At 51.1% G+C, this 17,732-nt stretch overlaps 1 protein-coding gene and 1 pseudogene across 2 annotated transcripts in view; both read left to right on the forward strand.

The window, feature by feature from the left end:
• LAMB2 (laminin subunit beta 2) overlaps positions 1–17,732 on the forward strand; it is a 59,766-nt gene that overhangs the window by 29,113 nt on the left and 12,921 nt on the right. The window contains exons 13-26 of the mRNA XM_081181717.1: positions 1,288–1,423; positions 1,693–1,851; positions 2,921–3,048; positions 4,048–4,168; positions 4,270–4,462; positions 5,609–5,752; positions 7,003–7,234; positions 7,430–7,593; positions 7,864–8,088; positions 8,981–9,198; positions 11,520–11,616; positions 14,014–14,386; positions 15,699–15,883; positions 16,384–16,625. Of these exons, the coding sequence (XP_081037843.1) occupies positions 1,288–1,423; positions 1,693–1,851; positions 2,921–3,048; positions 4,048–4,168; positions 4,270–4,462; positions 5,609–5,752; positions 7,003–7,234; positions 7,430–7,593; positions 7,864–8,088; positions 8,981–9,198; positions 11,520–11,616; positions 14,014–14,386; positions 15,699–15,883; positions 16,384–16,625 (2,617 nt within the window). The remainder of the gene's footprint in view (positions 1–1,287; positions 1,424–1,692; positions 1,852–2,920; positions 3,049–4,047; positions 4,169–4,269; positions 4,463–5,608; positions 5,753–7,002; positions 7,235–7,429; positions 7,594–7,863; positions 8,089–8,980; positions 9,199–11,519; positions 11,617–14,013; positions 14,387–15,698; positions 15,884–16,383; positions 16,626–17,732) is intronic.
• Positions 10,174–11,247, forward strand: LOC308581103 (ubiquitin-conjugating enzyme E2 Q2 pseudogene; annotated as a pseudogene). The gene has a single exon. The product of its transcript is annotated as a ubiquitin-conjugating enzyme E2 Q2 pseudogene (transcript).

The following is a 17,732-nucleotide window of genomic DNA, read 5'->3' on the forward strand; positions in this document are numbered from 1 at the left end:
AATAGGTAAAGGTAAAGGGACCCCTGACCATTAGGTCCAGTCGTGGCCGACTCTGGGGTTGTGGCGCTCATCTCGCTTTATTGGCTGAGGGAGCCGGCGTATAGCTTCCAGGTCATGTGGCCAGCATGACTAAGCCGCTTCTGGCAAACCAGAGCAGCGCACGGAAACGCCGTTTACCTTCCCGCTGGAGCGGTACCTATTTATCTACTTGCACTTTGACGTGCTTTGGAACTGCTAGGTTGGCAGGAGCAGGGACCGAGCAACGGGAGCTCACCCTGTCGCGGGGATTCGAACTGCCGACCTTCTGATCGGCAAGCCCTAGGCTCTGTGGTTTAACCCACAGCGCCTCCCAATTTCCCCAATAAGCAATACCATAGACCAAAATGTGGGCTTTGCAAACCAGCTGAGGAGCAATCTCTTTGCATGAAAAGGACCTGCAGTGAGTTTTCCTGCAGTCGCTAGAAACCGCAGGAGGGGACAGGGCTCTTGCCCTTGGGTCCTGCTCTTGGGCTTCCCACAGGGCATCTGGGGTGCTGGCCTGATCCAGCTCAGCTCTTCTGCTCTCTAGCCCATATAGGAGGGTTTGTGAGAGGCACGGCATTATCTGCTGTGCCAGAGATAGGTCACTTTGCAAGGAGAGGTGAGGAAAGAGACAGAGCCCTCACCTCCTCTTTATTTGCTCATTTATTTATTGAATTTCCACCCCCGTCTCTCTGCTGGGGAACTCAAGGCAGCAAGCAATGGGGTTCCCAGGCAGTCCATTGGCCAGAACTGAACTTGCTTAGCTTTATTCAGCAAGGGGGCAGCCTCCCAGCGCCTTCCATGCAGGGCCCTTTTAGCTTGGTATTGGAGGAGATGGAGAGAGAGAAATGATTTGGGGCTGTAGTTAATTCGCACTTTCCAAAACAATAGCGGACTGAAACGCAGGCACCTTTCAAAATTTGCATTTCTCCAAACCCAGCAGTTCTCCGAGCGAGTAATGTGTGCAGAAACGCATGTGCCGGGGGAGAATTGTGCCTAACAAACGCATTCAGGGAGGGGGGAATTGCTTTGCAAAAATGTGTCTATTGGCGAAAATTGTACATTGGGAGAAAATCATCAATGAATTTTCAAGAGGACTTGAAACAAACCGATTTGGAAATGTGAAGAGCGAGACATAAGTGTAGAAAAATGAGGAGCTGGAATAGATGGACTTGCCCATCCCTGGACCGCAGGAGGCAGGTGAGCGTATTCTCATGGGCTTGAACCGCCTTCCCCGTTTGAGCCTCCCCCGCTGCCTTGCTGCAGGTGTGCCATGGAGACGGGGCAGTGCCGCTGCCGGAGCCACATGGTGGGCAGGCAATGCAGCCAAGTGCAGACCGGCTACTACCACACCGCGTTGGACCATTATACGTATGAAGCGGAAGAGGCCCGGCTTCTCCAGGTGAGGACGTTTGGCCTGCAGTTGCTTAAATGCAGGGGTGTAGGAAAGTGTTCTCTGCTGAGTAACGACAGTAGTGTCTAACCTGACCGGCAGCGGCTCTCCAGGGTTTCGTAGAGTTGGAAGGGGACCCTAGTCCAACCCCGTCTGGATGGCTGGGGCTGATGGGAGTTGTAGTCCAAGAACATTAGCACCAGGTTAGCAACAACTAACTAACCACTAACTAACTAACTAAGAGAAGCACAAAGTCTTATGGATCTTTCTCTTGACAGGGAGCTGAAGTAATGGAGCGTGTGCACCTGACGGGCCACCCAGCTACGTGGACAGGGCTGGGGTTTGCCCGGGTGCTGGAGGGCGCTGTGGTGGAGTTCCAGGTCAACAATATGCCCTTCTCCATGGAGTATGACATTCTGCTGCGCTATGAGCCTCAGGTGCCTCCGCTTTTGCCTACTCTCCTACAATACTTCTGCTCCATTCATAAAGAAACGGGGGATTTGCAGTTTGGGCTTCCGATCTTCACATATATATCAAACTCTCTAATGGAGCATTCAGAGCTTTACATGAAGTTCAGAGCAAGTGTTTCTCGGGGGAATAAATAAAGTTTTGTCTCTGCCCCGCTTCTTTCCCCTGGAAAACCTGCTCCTTAGCACTAAATCAGAACGAATGGAAATCTACTGAGAATCCGATTACCGTTTGTTCTGATTCAGTGCTAAACCGTGGGTTTTCCTGGGGGAAAGTGGCAGGCAAAAGGATGTGTGGATGAGGCCTTAGTCATATCCATCCATTTCAGTGGGTCTGTTCCGAGTAAAGCTTAGCTGAATATCACCCAATAGGTCAGCGACATACGAAGCTTTAGCAAGAAATACTATATTCCAATTAAATAATAAAATTCCTTCCAGTGGCACCTTAGAGACCAACTAAGTTCGTTATTGGTATGAGCTTTCGTGTGCATGCACAATTCTTCAGATACTAAGTGTGCATGCACACGAAAGCTCATACCAATAACGAACTTAGTTGGTCTCTAAGGTGCCACTGGAAGTTTCCTGCTTGGCAGGGGGTTGGACTCGATGGCCCTTGTGGTCTCTTCCAACTCTATGATTCTATGATTCTAAGGAATTTTTTTTGTTTGTTTCGACTACGGCAGACCAACATGGCTACCTCCCTATATATATTCCAGTTAAGAAGTCTAATCCCAGAATTCAGCTTTTCAGAGTTCAGAATGTTCTGAGCTTCAGCTTAAAGAAATGTAAACTTTGAAATCATTCGGAATTCAGTATTGCCTTTGCCCCTGAGTTCCCAAATCTTCCAGGTCTGTTCTGGATTTCAAGGCAGGCTTCTCTTCCCACCTGGCCTGGAGATACCCGGAGTGGAACCTGAGGCCTTTTGCACTCAGCTACGGCTGTTCCCCCTAAAACAAAAAAACACACCTTAAAGGCTGTTTCTGAGGGGGTGCCATCTTAGTCTCGGCCTGCCACACTGTAAGTCCTCCTTTTTCCTCAGCTTCCAGGAAAGTGGGAAGAGGTGAAAGTATCTGTGGTCCGGCCTGGGCCCATCCCCACTAGCAGCCCCTGTGGGAACACCATCCCTGCGGACGATGTCATGACGACAGCTCTGCCACCCTCATCCCGGTGAGTGATGAAAAACATACAATGCTCTCCTCTCCCCCCTTCTCTCTCCCCTTCTCTCTTTCCTTCTCCCCCCCCAACCTTATACCATATACAGCATTCACGTCTCACGTTGAATATAACTGATCTGTAGAAATGACTTTATAATCTGAAAACAGAGACGATGTACAGTGGTACCTCGGTTCTCGAACGCAATCCATTCCCAAAGACTGTCTGAGTTCCGAAACGTTCAAAAACTGAGGTGCAAAGGACGGTCTGCAAATTTCATTGAGAAAATTGAGAAGCACGCAAAAGAAGCCATTCGACTTCCGGGGCGCGTTCAAAAATGGAAGCATTTACTTCTGGGTTTTCGGCGTCCGAGTTCCGAAACATTCGTCAACAGAAATGTTTCAGAATCGAGGTACCGCTGTATGTATGTTCTTTTGTAAACCCAAGAAAATCTCTAATAAAAGCAATTTTAAAAGCCAACCAGGAATTAGTGGTCTCACCCTGGGAGAACTTCCTTTCCCTGCCTCTCACACAGGCTCCTTCCAGAGGTCTGCTGAAGTCAGCAGCGCCTTCCCATCCGTTGCAGGGGACAAAGCAGGCTGCCCAGATGTGCCAGTCAGTGGGGAGCGAGCCAGTCACTGGGGCAGGCGGTTCCTTCCCATCCTTGGCATTCAGGAAGACGCCGTAGGATCATCACACACAGCAAAAAAACATGCCGGGCCCTCTGCTCGCCTTTGCTGTAACTAGGCCCTTTCTTTGGAGAGCCAGTGCGGTGTAGTGGTTAAGAGCAGCAAATTTGTAATCTGGGGAACCGGGTTCGCGTCTCCGCTCCTCCACATGCAGCTGCTGGGTGACCTTGGGCCAGTCACACTTCTCTGAAGTCTCTCAGCCCCACTCACCTCACAGAGTGTTTGTTGTGGGGGAGGAAGGGAAAGGAGAATGTTAGCCGCTTTGAGACTCCTTAAAGGGAGTGAAAGGCGGGATATCAAATCCAAACTCTTCTTTCTTCTGTAGGTTTGTGGTGCTGCCCCAGCCAGTCTGTCTGGAGCAAGGGCTCAGCTACACCGTCCGGGTAGAGTTCACCCGCTACGGAGGACGTGACCATTTGCAAGGGGCTGCAGTGCTGCTGGACTCTGTAAGTACTGAGACTCCGGTTGCATCTTCTGTAGGGGGAACCGTGGCCTGCTGCAAATAACACCTCCTCTCTGCCTCCATCTTGCCCCCCTCCCTGCTCAGCTGGTCCTGATGCCACGCTATTCCTCCCTGGAGATGTTCATCGCTGGGGACGCCGCCTCCATCGCCCGCAAGGAGACCTTTGAGCGCTACCGCTGCGCCCAGCAGGCTCGGCCCGTGGTTAAGGCGCCGACGCCGGAGCCTTGCGTCACCTTGCTCACCAGCATGTCGGCCATCATCCACCAGGGGGCACTACGTGAGTGTTAAAAACAAGCAACTACCACCAACTCACAGGGACGCGGGTGGCGCTGTGGGTTAAACCACAGAGCCTAGGACTTGCCGATCAGAAGGTCGGCGGTTTGAATCCCCGCGACGGGGTGAGCTCGGTCTCTGCTCCTGCCAACCTAACAGTTTGAAAGCATGTCCAAGTAGATAAATAGGTACCACTCCGGCGGGAAGGTAAACAGCGTTTCCGTGCGCTGCTCTGGTTTGCCAGAAGTGGCTTAGTCATGCTGGCTACATGACCTGGAAGCTGTACGCTGGCTCCCTCGGCCAATAAAATGAGATGAGCGCCGCAACCCCAGAGTCGGCCACGACTGGACCTGATGGTCAGGGGTCCCTTTACCTTTACGTTTTACCACCAACTCACCATGCAATGCATCCTCACTGCACAGGTAGAGCAGGAATGGTTTATCTATGGCCCTCCAGACTCAGACTCCCATCAGCCTCCGCCAGTGTGGCCAGTGGCCTGGGGTAATGGGAGCTTTATTCCACAGGTTGCAGTAGAGGCTTTTGCTCGCCCTAGCAGGCAATGGAAATGTTCCCAAGGGCTACAGGGGGTTCAGGGTGAGCTGAGAGAGGTGGTACCCAAAAGGCCCATGCTAAAAGGGAGCAATGCTGTGCCACATCCTTGCTAGGTTGCATGCATGGGTGGGGCTGCCCTTGCCACAGAGATAATGCTTCTCGCCATCTTATACTGGAGGGGGCAAGCTGGGGGCGTGTTGGCAGCTGCCTTTGGCTTAGCCAGATGACTGGCCCAACGGCCTGCAACGCTGGAATCTTTTGCCTAGCACGGGGCTCGAACTCACGACCTTGAAATCAAGAGTCTTATACTCTACCACCTGAGCCATGTAGGCCTATACTGCCTTGCAGCAGCTCTCTAGGGTTTTGGGCAAGATACCTTCTCAGCCCTGCCTGGAGATTCCAGGGATCAAACCAGCAACCTTCTGCACGCAAAGCAGAGGCTCTGCCGCTGAGCTACGGCTGTTACAATCTCTCTCAATGTCTTTCACAGGCCCTTTTATGTATATCAGAGGAAGAGAGGCTCCTGCTGGCTTGTAGCAGAAGGGCGCCTCTTTCCTTTCGTTCTCCTGCCTCCTACTCACTCTCCCTTTGCCCCCAGCCTGCCTGTGCAGCCCCCAGGGATCGCTGAGCTCCGAGTGCCGTCCGGATGGGGGGCAGTGCCAGTGCAAGCCTCACGTCGTGGGCCGCCGCTGTGAACGTTGCTCCCCCGGCACCTACGGCTTTGGGCCCGGTGGCTGCAAAGGTGAGTATAATTCAGGTTCTGACCTTTCCTCCCCAAACCCTTTCGTCTTTCCTTTTGAAAGCATGGGCCGGTCCTCGCTGGGCTCCTGCGTTTCAGTCAGTGCTGATGTAAACAGTCTGCTAGTACGGAACCGCTGGGAATAGAGAGCTGTCCGGTCTCCTCTTGCTCCTGCCGTTGCACCAAAGTGCAACCCGCATTTGAAATTCCTCCTTGGGTTGCAGAAGAGGAGCTGCTTGCAGAGTTGGGGATGGAGGAGCAATATGAGGGGAGGAAATGATAACATGCCCCTGCCTCCCTCTTGCTCCTCCACCCACTATTAATCCCTCCCAGTAGCAGCTGACAGGGCAGGGGTGCTTACCTGACCTCCTGTCACCTGAGACACCACAACTCACCCAGAAGGGGGCAGGTAAGGCAGCGGTGAGGTCAGTGCAGTGCAAACGCACCAATGGAACCAATCCTGCACTTGCACCATGCTGACCTCCCCACCACCTCGCCTCTCCCTCCCAGTAAGTTGCAGCGATGCAGGTGGCAGGAGGTCAGGTAAGTGCGCCTGCCCTGCCAACTGCTGCTAGGAGGGCAGAAGGAACAAGAAGAGACTGAGACAAACCACGAACCCGGGTTTGGTCAGCATGCTAAGCCAAACCATAGTTTACATCACAACAACCCAGCTGCAACAGGTCCAGAGGAAAAGCAAAGTGACTCAATCTCCTCACCTCATGTTTGCACCTTCACAGAATTCGTGGTTTATCTTAGTGTTACGTGCAAACGAGCTCACTCTGCTTTTTACTTTCCTCAAGACAGCTTCTCTATTATAGATATTGTAGCACTTGCACTCAAACTACAGGGTTCGGGTTTGTTTTTTTTTACAAAACTGGAGCAGCTGTGCATTTCTGCAGATGCCCTCTTTATTTTTCTCTCTGTCCTTTGATGTACCTCTTCGTCCTGCCGTTAGCTGACGGACGCTGCAAAAATCTGCAATGATCGGGTTCAGGAAAAGATTGTGCGAGTGCATTAATTTTAATGCAAAGCAAGCACGTTTCCGTTCTGTGATTTGCATAATTGGATGTTGAAACTTCTTGGCACAGACTGCGAAGCACCTTAGCAGACACAGGTGAAGGGGGGGTTGCATATATGGGGGGGGGCGGCATGTGATGAGCAGGGCAGGAGGCGTCCACGGATCGTTACCTTGTGTGTCAGGAGGAGCAGCGGCTGGGAGCGTGTGCGTGACTTCTCCCCCTCTCCCCTTGCAGTGTGCCAGTGCAACAGCGAAGGCTCTCTGAGCGGTTTCTGCGACAACTTCAACGGGCAGTGCCCATGCCGGCCTGGTGCCTTTGGGCCGCGCTGTGACCACTGCCAGCCTGGCCACTGGGGCTTCCCCAGCTGCCGCCCATGCCACTGCAACGGGCGCTCAGAGGAATGCGACCCGCGGACGGGCAGCTGTTTGCATTGCCGGGGCCACACAGAAGGAGATCGATGCCAAAGGTGAGCATCCTGGGACAGCCCCCGGTGGAAGTAGGGGGTGTATCCATGTGTATGAAGTCCAGAGGGAAAGGCCTCCTGGCGAGGCCTAACATCCAAAGGACCAAACCACGATCTGCAAACAGCCCTGGGGATGAACCCTCACACCAATGGCAACGAATATGTTCCTCAAACCCTTTTTGTTCCCCCAAATTGCAGTTGCGTGGCCGGATTCTATGGGAACCCATCGCTGGCCTCAGGGGGCCACTGCCGGCCCTGCCCCTGCCCTGAGGCACCTGGCTCTGGACGCCATTTTGCTGCTTCTTGCCGCCAAGATGGCCGCTCTGGGACAGTAGTTTGTAGCTGCCTCCCAGGCTATACAGGCAAGTCCAACTTTCTAGTGCCCTGTAGCCCTGGGATTGGGAGCTTGAGAGGAGATGAGGAAGGGGTGTAACAGAGACAGAAGCCCACATTGTAACCTCCTTCTCAAGTCATGCTTCTCTGGGAACATGAGTGCATTGATAGACCTGTGGTCACAGTTTATGTGTGTATTGCAGTGGAGATTGGGGACCGGGCTCCTTTTACCTCACACAGCGCCTTTTACCTCATAAACGATGCCCTTTATCTCACACAGCGCCTTTTACCTCACACAGGCCCGCGCTGTGACGCGTGCGCTCCTGGTTACTACGGCAACCCTTGGCAGGCCAGGGGGCAGTGCCAGCCCTGCGCATGCAACAGCAACATTGATGTGGCAGATCCGGGATCTTGTGACCAGCGCACAGGCCGCTGCCTCCGCTGCCTCTACCACACCGAGGGCGACCAGTGCCAACACTGCCAGGGAGGCTATTATGGGGATGCCACACGACGCACCTGCCGCCGTGAGTGCCTCTTGGGGAGAGAGATGTGTTCTCCATCTGGTTCATGGTGCTCCCATCGCTACCTGCCGAACCTTGCCTCTTGGTGGCCCTTCAGTAAACGAAAGAGGATCAGGCCTCAGGCTTCCTGATTATTTTGTCAACAGCCGGCCTGTTAATTTTATGGGGGAAGGAGATCACCGCAAACACTCAGGGCTTATGGTCCCGGGGCCAGCTGCACCTTAAATCTTAACCACATATCATTTTGTTATTTCCAAGTTCGGATCTCAACAAAATCGTTAACTGCGAATGAAACCCCCTAAGGCACCCACGTCCCCTTCCCGTAAGTAAGGCCACTTATATTGAGACCCAAGAGGAAAGCTTGTCTTCAAAAAGCTGTGAGGAACTTGGTTTTCTAATTCAGTATCTGGCATATTTCAGAGGACCAAGAATGTGAGCTTCTTGTTTCTTTTTTAAAAAATAGGAAAGGGGGGGGGGAAACAAAACACAAAAATCCAGTTTCCTCAGGACTGCCAATAAATGTGACTAGTAATGTTGCTGGCACTAAGGTGCAGTGATAAGAAGGAAGGCTTCTTTGCCTTCCACACAGAACAAGGATGCTTGTGGGGAACAATTTAGGAGTCTGATTATCTGCAATGCCCCTTTGTGCCCCATATCGCCCCTCCACACACGCACACAGACACCGCAGTACCTTGCTGAAGTGTGAAAGCTGCCTAGCTTCCTAATGCCCAAATGAGGCATGGCTTCTTTTTAAATCTACATGACTGCATATTTAATGTTCGTCCCGATCCATTGCTTCGCCCTCCAAGCGGAGCCTCTTTTTCTTCGACCTGCCATTTTGAAAGCACCGGTGTTTCTTTTGTGTGTAGTGTTTCTGTGCCTTCCCTCCCTGCAGGCTGTTCCTGTAACTTCCTGGGCACGGTTCGCAGCCAGTGCCCGTCACAGGACCAGTGCCAGTGCGAGCGGTACAGCGGGCAATGCCAGTGCCTGCCCAATGTCCAGGGGCAGAACTGCGACCGCTGCGCTCCCAACTTCTGGAACCTGGCCAGCGGTCAAGGCTGCCAGCCCTGCGACTGCCACCCGCAGTACTCCCTGAGCTCAGCTTGCAATCAGGTTAGGATGGGAAGCTGTGTGCCGGGCGAGGCTGGGAGCCTCCAGGGCAGGAGCGGGAGGGAAGCATTTTCTTCTAGGGAACCTTCTGAGGGCCAGGGATCAGCAGAAACAAAGGTGGCTGAAACCCTGAAAGTAAATGTGTACCTTTGCAGGCTGATTTCTGCACTCCCGTTGCTTCCATCCTCAATCCAGGCAGGGGGTGGGCCAGATGACTCTTTGGGCCCCTTCCAACGCTACAGTTCAAAGATACAAAGGGGGGGCGCAAATCAGGGCCAGCAACAGGAGTGGCTTGGGGAGGTAGAGAGGTCTGGAGGGCCTCTTTATCACACCCCTGATCTGGTGCAAAGCTGTGTTAGAAAGGAGGGGAGTGGAGAGCATAGGAACACAGGAAGCTACCTTACCCTAAGCCAGCCCATTGGTCCATCCAGCTCAGTAGCGCCTACACTGACTGGCAGCAGCATTGCAGGGCCTCAGACAGAGGGTGCTGCCAGCCCTTCCTGGAAATACCAGAGGTAGAACCTGGGACTTTACGCATGCTAAGCAGTGGATGGTGAGCGGTGGCGGTGTTGGCGTTGCAAGGCTGCCAACTGCAACATCACGGAGTCTTATCCCTCTTCACCGCCAATAACATTTGTGGAATCAGATGACCCCAACTTGACTTCAGTATTGGAGCGTTTAGGTGATATTAAAAAGAGCAATACTCTGTTTCTCCAACAATTGAAACGATTGATATGCGACCTCTGCAGACTATATACCCGTATTTTTCGCTCTATAAGCTGCACCAGACCACAAGACGCACCTAGTTTTTGGAGGAGGAAAACAAGAAAAAAAATATTCTGAATCTCAGAAGCCAGAACAGCAAGAGGGATCGCTGCGCAGTGAAAGCAGCAATCCCTCTTGCTGTTCTGGCTTCTGGGATAGCTGCACAGCCTGCATTCACTCCATAAGACGCACACACATTTCCCCTTACTTTTTAGGAGGGAAAAAGTGAGTATTGTAGAGCAAAAAATACAGTAATCTTCCCCAGCATCCCGATGTTGAAATGTTAGATCAAACATTGCCGACTGGCCAGAATGGAACAATGGAAGAGGTTACATCAGAAGAAGAGGAGGAGGAAGATACGGGTGAATATATTGATCTGGATCATTATGATATGAAGGAGGAAGAACCTGTCAATGGAAAGAAGACAGAGGATGATGGCATTGAGAAAGAGAATCTGGCAATCCTAGAAAAAATCCGAAAGAGTCAAAGGCAAGACCATCTAAATGGTGCAGTCTCTGGGTCTGTCCAGGCTTCAGATCGACTTATGAAACAACTCAGGGATATATATAGGTCGCAGAGTTACAAGTCAGGGATTTATTCAGTGGAACTTGTAAATGACAGCCTATATGACTGGCATGTCAAACTTCTAAGGGTTGATCCTGACAGCCCATTGCATAGTGATCTTCAAGTCTTAAAAGAAAAAGAAGGTGTAGAATATATTTTGCTCAACTTCTCTTTTAAGGATAACTTTCCCTTTGATCCTCCGTTTGTGAGAGTGGTCCCTCCTGCGCACACTGGCGGGTATGTTCTCGGTGGAGGTGCATCATGCATGGAGCTGCTTACTAAACAGGGTTGGAGTAGTGCCTATTCTACAGAATCTGTCATCATGCAGATCAATGCCACATTAGTCAAAGAAAAAGCCAGAGTACAGTTTGGAGCAAATAAGAACCGATATAACCTAGCAAGAGCACAGCAATCCTATAAATCTCTAGTACAGCTACATGAGGAAAATGGCTGGTTCACACTTCCTAAAGAAGATGGTTAACACTGTGGACATTTCATACACTTGGACCAATGTCAGTAAAAGATTTTCCTTCCAACACAGATTCAACTATGAATGCCCCTATAACAGATTCTCGCTCATAGATAACTAGTGGATAATCTGTTGACTGACACATCCAGTATAAGCTACAGCTGTACGATTCTGCTCTTCTGTCAAGTATCCTCAACTGAACAGTTTTAAAACTTTATTGTCCCCATGAATTAAGCATACCAATCCTCACTCCATTTTAGAGTGTTAATCCTTCAAACTGGGCTCTTACCAGTCATTAAGATCTCCCCCCTTTTATATGCACTTATTTGTCCTTCCTTACACCCAGCTAGGGCTAGGGGCTGAGAGGTAGTGTGAAGCAGTGGTTAGGGTGCCCGGTGAGGATCCAGATCTTTGCTTTTGTACCCTGGCAACGGCTTCCGTGTCTCACTTTTCCACGGGGCAGGGTACAAAGGGCTCGCTTTGGGGAGTTCTTGAAGTTGTCATGCAAACTGCGCCTGCCTTGTAGTTTACAGGGCAATGCCAATGTCGGCCAGGTTTCGGGGGCCGCACCTGCTCGGAGTGCCAGGAGAACCATTGGGGGGAGCCCAGCCAGCAGTGCAGAGGTGAGTGCTGCGTATTCTGAAACCTTGCCGTTGCTCTGGGCTGTGCAGGGATCCTGAAAATGTTTTTATTTCATTTAAGCGAGTTTCTGGTCTTGATGCCCATGAAGGTGATGGTTTGGATTCCGAGAACTATGAATTAAATTATGTTTGCTCAGAGGGGTTTACCCCTATTTCACATTTCAGCCCCTTTCACCTCTCCCCCCCCAAAACGACACTTCCTAAGGGTCAAGAGATGCTCCAGAATTGGGTTCCTTCTGCTTGCACAGAAGGAACTCTTCAGTCCAAGCCGTTGTTTAAGAAAGGGGAATCTGCCTACTTCATTGAGAGTCTCCTGGTAAATTACAATGCACTGGAGACTTCCTGTGCCTTTTGTAATATTTATTTGATCATGTACTGGAAGCAAACTGGCTCTTGAAGCAGGCAGCACAACCTATCAATCCAGCATTAGATTCTCAAAGGCTGACATTTGCATCCCAGTTTCAGCAAACTCGCCGGCTAAACATCCAGCACTTCATCTGACTCTCACTTCCTGCCCAAATTGACGTTTTTCTGCCTAGTCCACTCTCTGAAGGACACGACTCACTAAAAGGCTGGGTATCCAATCTCATACCAATATGCTTGAAAGTGCAAGGGTGGCGCTGTGGGTTAAACCACAGAGCCTAGGACTTGCAGATCAGAAGGTCGGCGGTTCGAATCCCAACGACGGGGTGAGCTCCAGTTGCTCGGTCCTACTTCCTGCCAACCTAGCAGTTTGAAACCATGTCAAAGTGCAAGTAGATAAATAGGTACCTCTCCGGCGGGAAGGTAAACGGCGTTTCCGTGTGCTGCTCTGGTTCGCTAGAAGCGGCTTAGTCATGCTGGCCACATGACCCGGAAGCTGTATGCCAGCTCCCTTGGCCAGTAAAGGGAGATGAGCACCGCAACCCCAGAGTCGGCCACAACTGGACCTAACGGTCAGGGGTCCCCTTTACCTTTACCTAATATTTCAAGCAACGACGTTTGAGATCAACTCAGCTTATTGATTCTGTTATGAAGCCATTTGTAGTGGGCGATTTAATACTAGATCACACACTACTAGCACACATGGTGAAATAATAGGAATGGCATTTAAATAGGCAGAGCTAGGAGAATGTGTTTTTTACAAAGAGCGATTTGGAGACCCTGGGTTCAGACTATTAAGGGATTTGTTTCTTCGGCTATGCTTTCTGGAAAGTTGTGAGGGTGTATCCCTAGTTGGCAAAGAAAGGGGTTGTTGGTTGGAGACACAGAGCACATTGTCGTAGGAGAACTCTGCTAGAGGAAGGAGGGATACCCAGTTGCTGTGCTGGTAGCCGACATAACGGCACAAATATTGCTGTAAAGTCATGTCAGTTTTCTCCAATTCGGCATTCATCGCAGGATGGCGGGTGGACAAAATGCACAGTTCCACTGCCAGCATCTGCATGAACTGGGCTGTGAACTGGGTACCTTTGTCAGAGACGATCCCCGGCGGCAGCCCATGCAGCTTGAAAATGTGGTCTATATTACCAAGTGTTAATATCGAGATGTGGAAAATATGGAAACAACAAGGAGAAGCAGGACTAAGATGTGGAGATATGCTCCAGAGATCCAGACCGCGGGGAGCCCCAAGAACTTAATAAATACAATTTGGACTATAATTTAATCTTTTTTATTTTATTTTTTATTTTTTTAATTGAAGTATTATGATTGGATATTAATTATTATTATTATTATTTATACCCCGCCCTCCCCAGCCAAGACTGGACTCAGGGGGCTAACACCTGATACAAAAACAAATTGACCGAAACACAACTTAAAAACAAGATTAAAATACAACATTAAAATATTAAAATACAGCCTCATTTCAACGGAAACTCAAATCAAATACTTTTTGGGGGATGAAAACGTCAAGTCTTCACCAAGGTTAACTTTCCAGACTGGTCCTACATGGGCCAGAAAAATTGGATGTTTTTTATTGGAATTTTTTTTAAAAATGATTTATTTTTTTAAAAAAGAAAATGTGGTCTACAAAGAGTTGGGTGGTTTCCTTGGAGGTGGGGGAGCCCTTTATGTGGGATGAAGCCCTTGGAAGATGCCACGTGCGAAGGAATAACTCTCTCCTTTACGGCGTTTTTGGAGCGCCAGTGTGGTGTAGTGGTTAAGAGCGGTAGTCTCGTAATCTGGGGAACCGGGTTCGCTTCCCCGCTCCTCCACATGCAGCTGCTGGGTGACCTTGGGCCAGTCACACTTCTCTGAAGGCTCTTAGCCCCACTCACCTCACAGAGTGTTTGTTGTGGGGGAGGAAGGGAAAGGAGAATGTTAGCCACTTTGAGACTCCTTCGGGTAGTGATAAAGCCGGATATCAAATCCAAACTCTTCTTCTCATGTTGCGTGCAGCCTGCGACTGTGACCCTCGTGGGATCGAGAAGCCGCAATGCCACCGCATCACTGGGCACTGCTCCTGCCTCCCAGGGGTCTCCGGTGTGCGCTGCGACCAGTGCTCCCGAGGTTTTGCCGGCGAATTCCCCGCCTGCCAGCCGTGCCACCAGTGCTTTGGGGACTGGGACCGCATTGTGCAGGATTTGGCCGCTCGCACCCGCAGCCTAGCGCAGCGCGCCCAGCAGCTTCAGCAGACGGGCCTCACCGGGGCATTTGAGGGCACCTTCCGCCGACTCCAGGACAAGCTGAGTGCGGTCCAGGCCATCGTCAATGCCCGCAACGCCACCGCCAGTGCAATCACCCACCTCTTGCAGAATATGGATTCGCTGCGGTGAGTGACGGGTGGCCTTGGTACCTGTAGATGTGCAGAGGAAATGGAGCCTAGGAGCAGTGGGTAGGCAGAGTAGCAACTGAGCTGCTGCCTTCAATTTTTGTCCTTTGTTTGTCTTCTCCCAAAGAATCCCAGGTACCATAGTTTGTTTTGGGAGCTGGCCTTCTCCCTCTCCCTCTCTCTCTTCTTACATTTTTTTACAGTGGTACCTCGGGTTACATACACTTCAGGTTACATACGCTTCAGTTTACAGACTCCGCTAACCCAGAAATATTACCTCGGGTTAAGAACTTTACCTCAGAATGAGAACAGAAATTGGGCGGCGGCAGCAGGAGGCCCCATTAGCTAAAGTGGTGCTTCAGGTTAAGAACAGTTTCAGGTTAAGAACGGACCTCCGGAATGAATTAAGTACTTAACCCGAGGTACCACTGTATTTGCAAGTTTCTCAGATTAAAACTTTACCTTCACATATCAAACGTACAGCATAGACACAAGATTCCCAAAGAATCTCTAGGACTTCCCTCCTCACCTTTGTGGGTTCTGTTGTTAATCATTTCCTCCTACATCTTTTATAATAGCCCACATCTTTTACATCTCCGTTGTTTCCAAAACTCACCATTAAACTACAAGTGCTATTCCAATCCTACTAACAATTTTAACTGTTTATACAATGGTTTTTAAGACAGGTTATAAATTTCCCCCATTCCTTATTAAAATTTTGGTCTTCCTGATTTCTGATTCTTCTGGGTCTTTAGCCATTTCGGCATAATCCATCAACTTAATCTGCCATTCTTCTCTGGTATGGGCTTTATCTTCTTTCTATCTGTGGGCCAATAACATCCGTGCAGCTGTGGCTGCATACATAAATAGTTTTTCTGCTCCCTTGGGATTTCGGCACCTAGAATTCCTAAAAGAAAGGCTTCAGGGTTGTTGTTTTTTAGAAAAGGTTATTAATTTCATTTCTCTGAAGAGCAGCAGTGGGTGGTTTAGTCCTGGGTGGCAGTGCACCTCTTTCCCCACTGAGAGCCAGTGTGGTGTAGTGGTTAAGAGCGGTGGACTCGTAATCTGGTGAACCGGGTTCGCTTCCCCACTCCTCCACATGCAGCTGCTGGGTGACCTTGGGCTCGTCACACTTCTCTGAAGTCTCTCAGCCCCACTCACCTCACAGAGTGTTTGTTGTGGGAGAGGAAGGGAAAGGAGAATGTTAGCCGCTTTGAGACTCCTTCGGGTAGTGATAAAGCAGGATATCAAATCCAAACTCTTCTCTTCTTCATCTTCTCCCTCCCGCTTCTCACTTACGTCCTCACACCAGGCAGGAGATTGCCGATGTCACAGAAACGCTGACCAGCCTGGAAGGGCTGCTGACGGCCACCCAGGACAGGAACTTCAACGCCAACCATGCTCTAGGCATGCTGGAACGCGGCGCCCGGGCCCTGAACCTCAGCCTGGCAGACCTTGCGCGCCAGCTGGAGGCGCTCAAGAATGCCAATGTGCTGGGTAAGTGCGTGTCCAAAGTGACGTCAGAAACATACTCCCCCCCACCCCCCATTTTTACCCAGCCCTTTCGTCTAACGTAGAATTGCAGTTCTCCCCCTGGCCCCACACCCTTTTGACTTGCAGCCTCTGCTCATGAGCCAGAGTGGAGGCTAGGCATGTATAGGGAAGTTTTTAATGTTTCATGCTGTTTTTTTATATTTCACTGGGAGCCGCCCAGAGTGGCTGGGCAACCCAGTCAGATGGACGACATATATATTATTATTATTATGGGGGTTTCCCATAGGTCTAGCACAGGCTTCCTCAACTTCGGCCCTCTAGATGTTTTGAGACTGCAATTCCCATCATCCCTGACCACCGGTCCTGCTAGCAAGGGATCATGGGAGTTGTAGGCCAAAAACATCTGGAGGGCCGAGGTTGAGGAAGCCTGGTCTGGCAGAAGAGATGCCCAGCAAGGGCCTCATAGTCCTGTTCTTTAATCCCGCCCCCACTTCCCCCGGCAGGAGCCTATGACAGCGTCCGCCAGTCCTTTGTCCAATCGCGGGAAGCGGAACACCGGGCCAACGCTTCCACGGTGGGTTTCTCCAGCCCTGTCGGCCAATCGGCCGCATCCCGGCGACGCACGGAGCACCTGATGGCAGCCCGGAGAGACGCTTTCAATCGGCAGAATGCAGCCAACCGGCGAGCCCTGACCGACCTGTCGGCACGTGTTCGAGGGCTGAGTCTGCATCGGATCAATGAGAAGGTGGGTGGGCAAGCTGGGAAGGAAACACCACAAAGCAAAGCGTGTGAGAGCCAGAGATGGGGAACCAGAGGCCTTCCAAATACTGCCAGACTTCCAGCTCTCATCGACTCTGGCCAGGGGGACTAATGACACAGTGGGTCACAGTCTCCCCGCATCCCTGAGGTAGCCAGTCAGGTCTTGGTTGAGGGGAAAGGTGAGCTCAAGAACTTTTCAGACCGCGCTGCTAAGTTTCTGCTTAATGTTCTGTTGGTATTTTACTGCGAAATGTTATTCTGTGGTACTTCGATGTGCACATCTTCTCTGTGAACCGCACGGAGCAAAGGCGAGGAACCTTTTCCCGCCTCTTGAGGGCCACATTCTGTTCTGAACAAGCGCCTGAAGGCCACACGCCAGTGGTTGGGCAGAGCCAGAGGCAAAAATGGCCGGAGCGAGGAAGGAAACATTTTGACAGCAGGCGAGTGTCAGGGACTGGTTGGATGCAGAGGAATGGTGAGGGGGGAACCGGCTGGGGGACCCCCAAGGGAAGAAGACTCAGGGACTGGTGGTGAGATGACAATGAGTGGTCAGAGGGAGAAGACTGGGAGGAGGTTGTCAGAAGCTGAAGAGGTAACAGGGTTCAGCGAGCGGAGGGAGTCTGTGGCAGAAAGAAGTCCAGAATCAGAGGTAGAAGAGGGAGCAGGACTGTGGGATGAGGGAGGCCAAGAGGCAGAGAGGAGTCTGGCTGGTGAAGAGGCCTTCCTGCTGTGACAAGCTCCCCTCCCTTCCTGGTCTCCCACTACCAGGAGAGGCATGAAGAGGGCGGAGGAGAAATCAGCGTCACATAGTCACACAAGCGCAGCCTCAGATTGCTTAGGGGAAACCCTGGAGGACTTAGGCAGCTGTGGAGAGGCAGGGCCCTTCATAGGGGCAAGACCTACTGAAGAAGAGCTGCTGCGCCCATTGGGCCAGACTCTCCCGTGCCAATCCTGTTTTGTTTTTTTTAACTTATTTCATGTGATATACTGCTGGCAAGTTTCTTCATGCTTCCTCCAATGCTCTTGTGCTGGTCCCGAGGGTTAACCGTGTGGCGAGGTCCGAGTCCAGTCCGAGGGCGAGGGTGCAGTATGG

Source organism: Podarcis bocagei (genome assembly GCF_964188305.1).
Source record: "Podarcis bocagei genome assembly, chromosome: 2".
Lineage (NCBI taxonomy): Eukaryota > Metazoa > Chordata > Lepidosauria > Squamata > Lacertidae > Podarcis > Podarcis bocagei.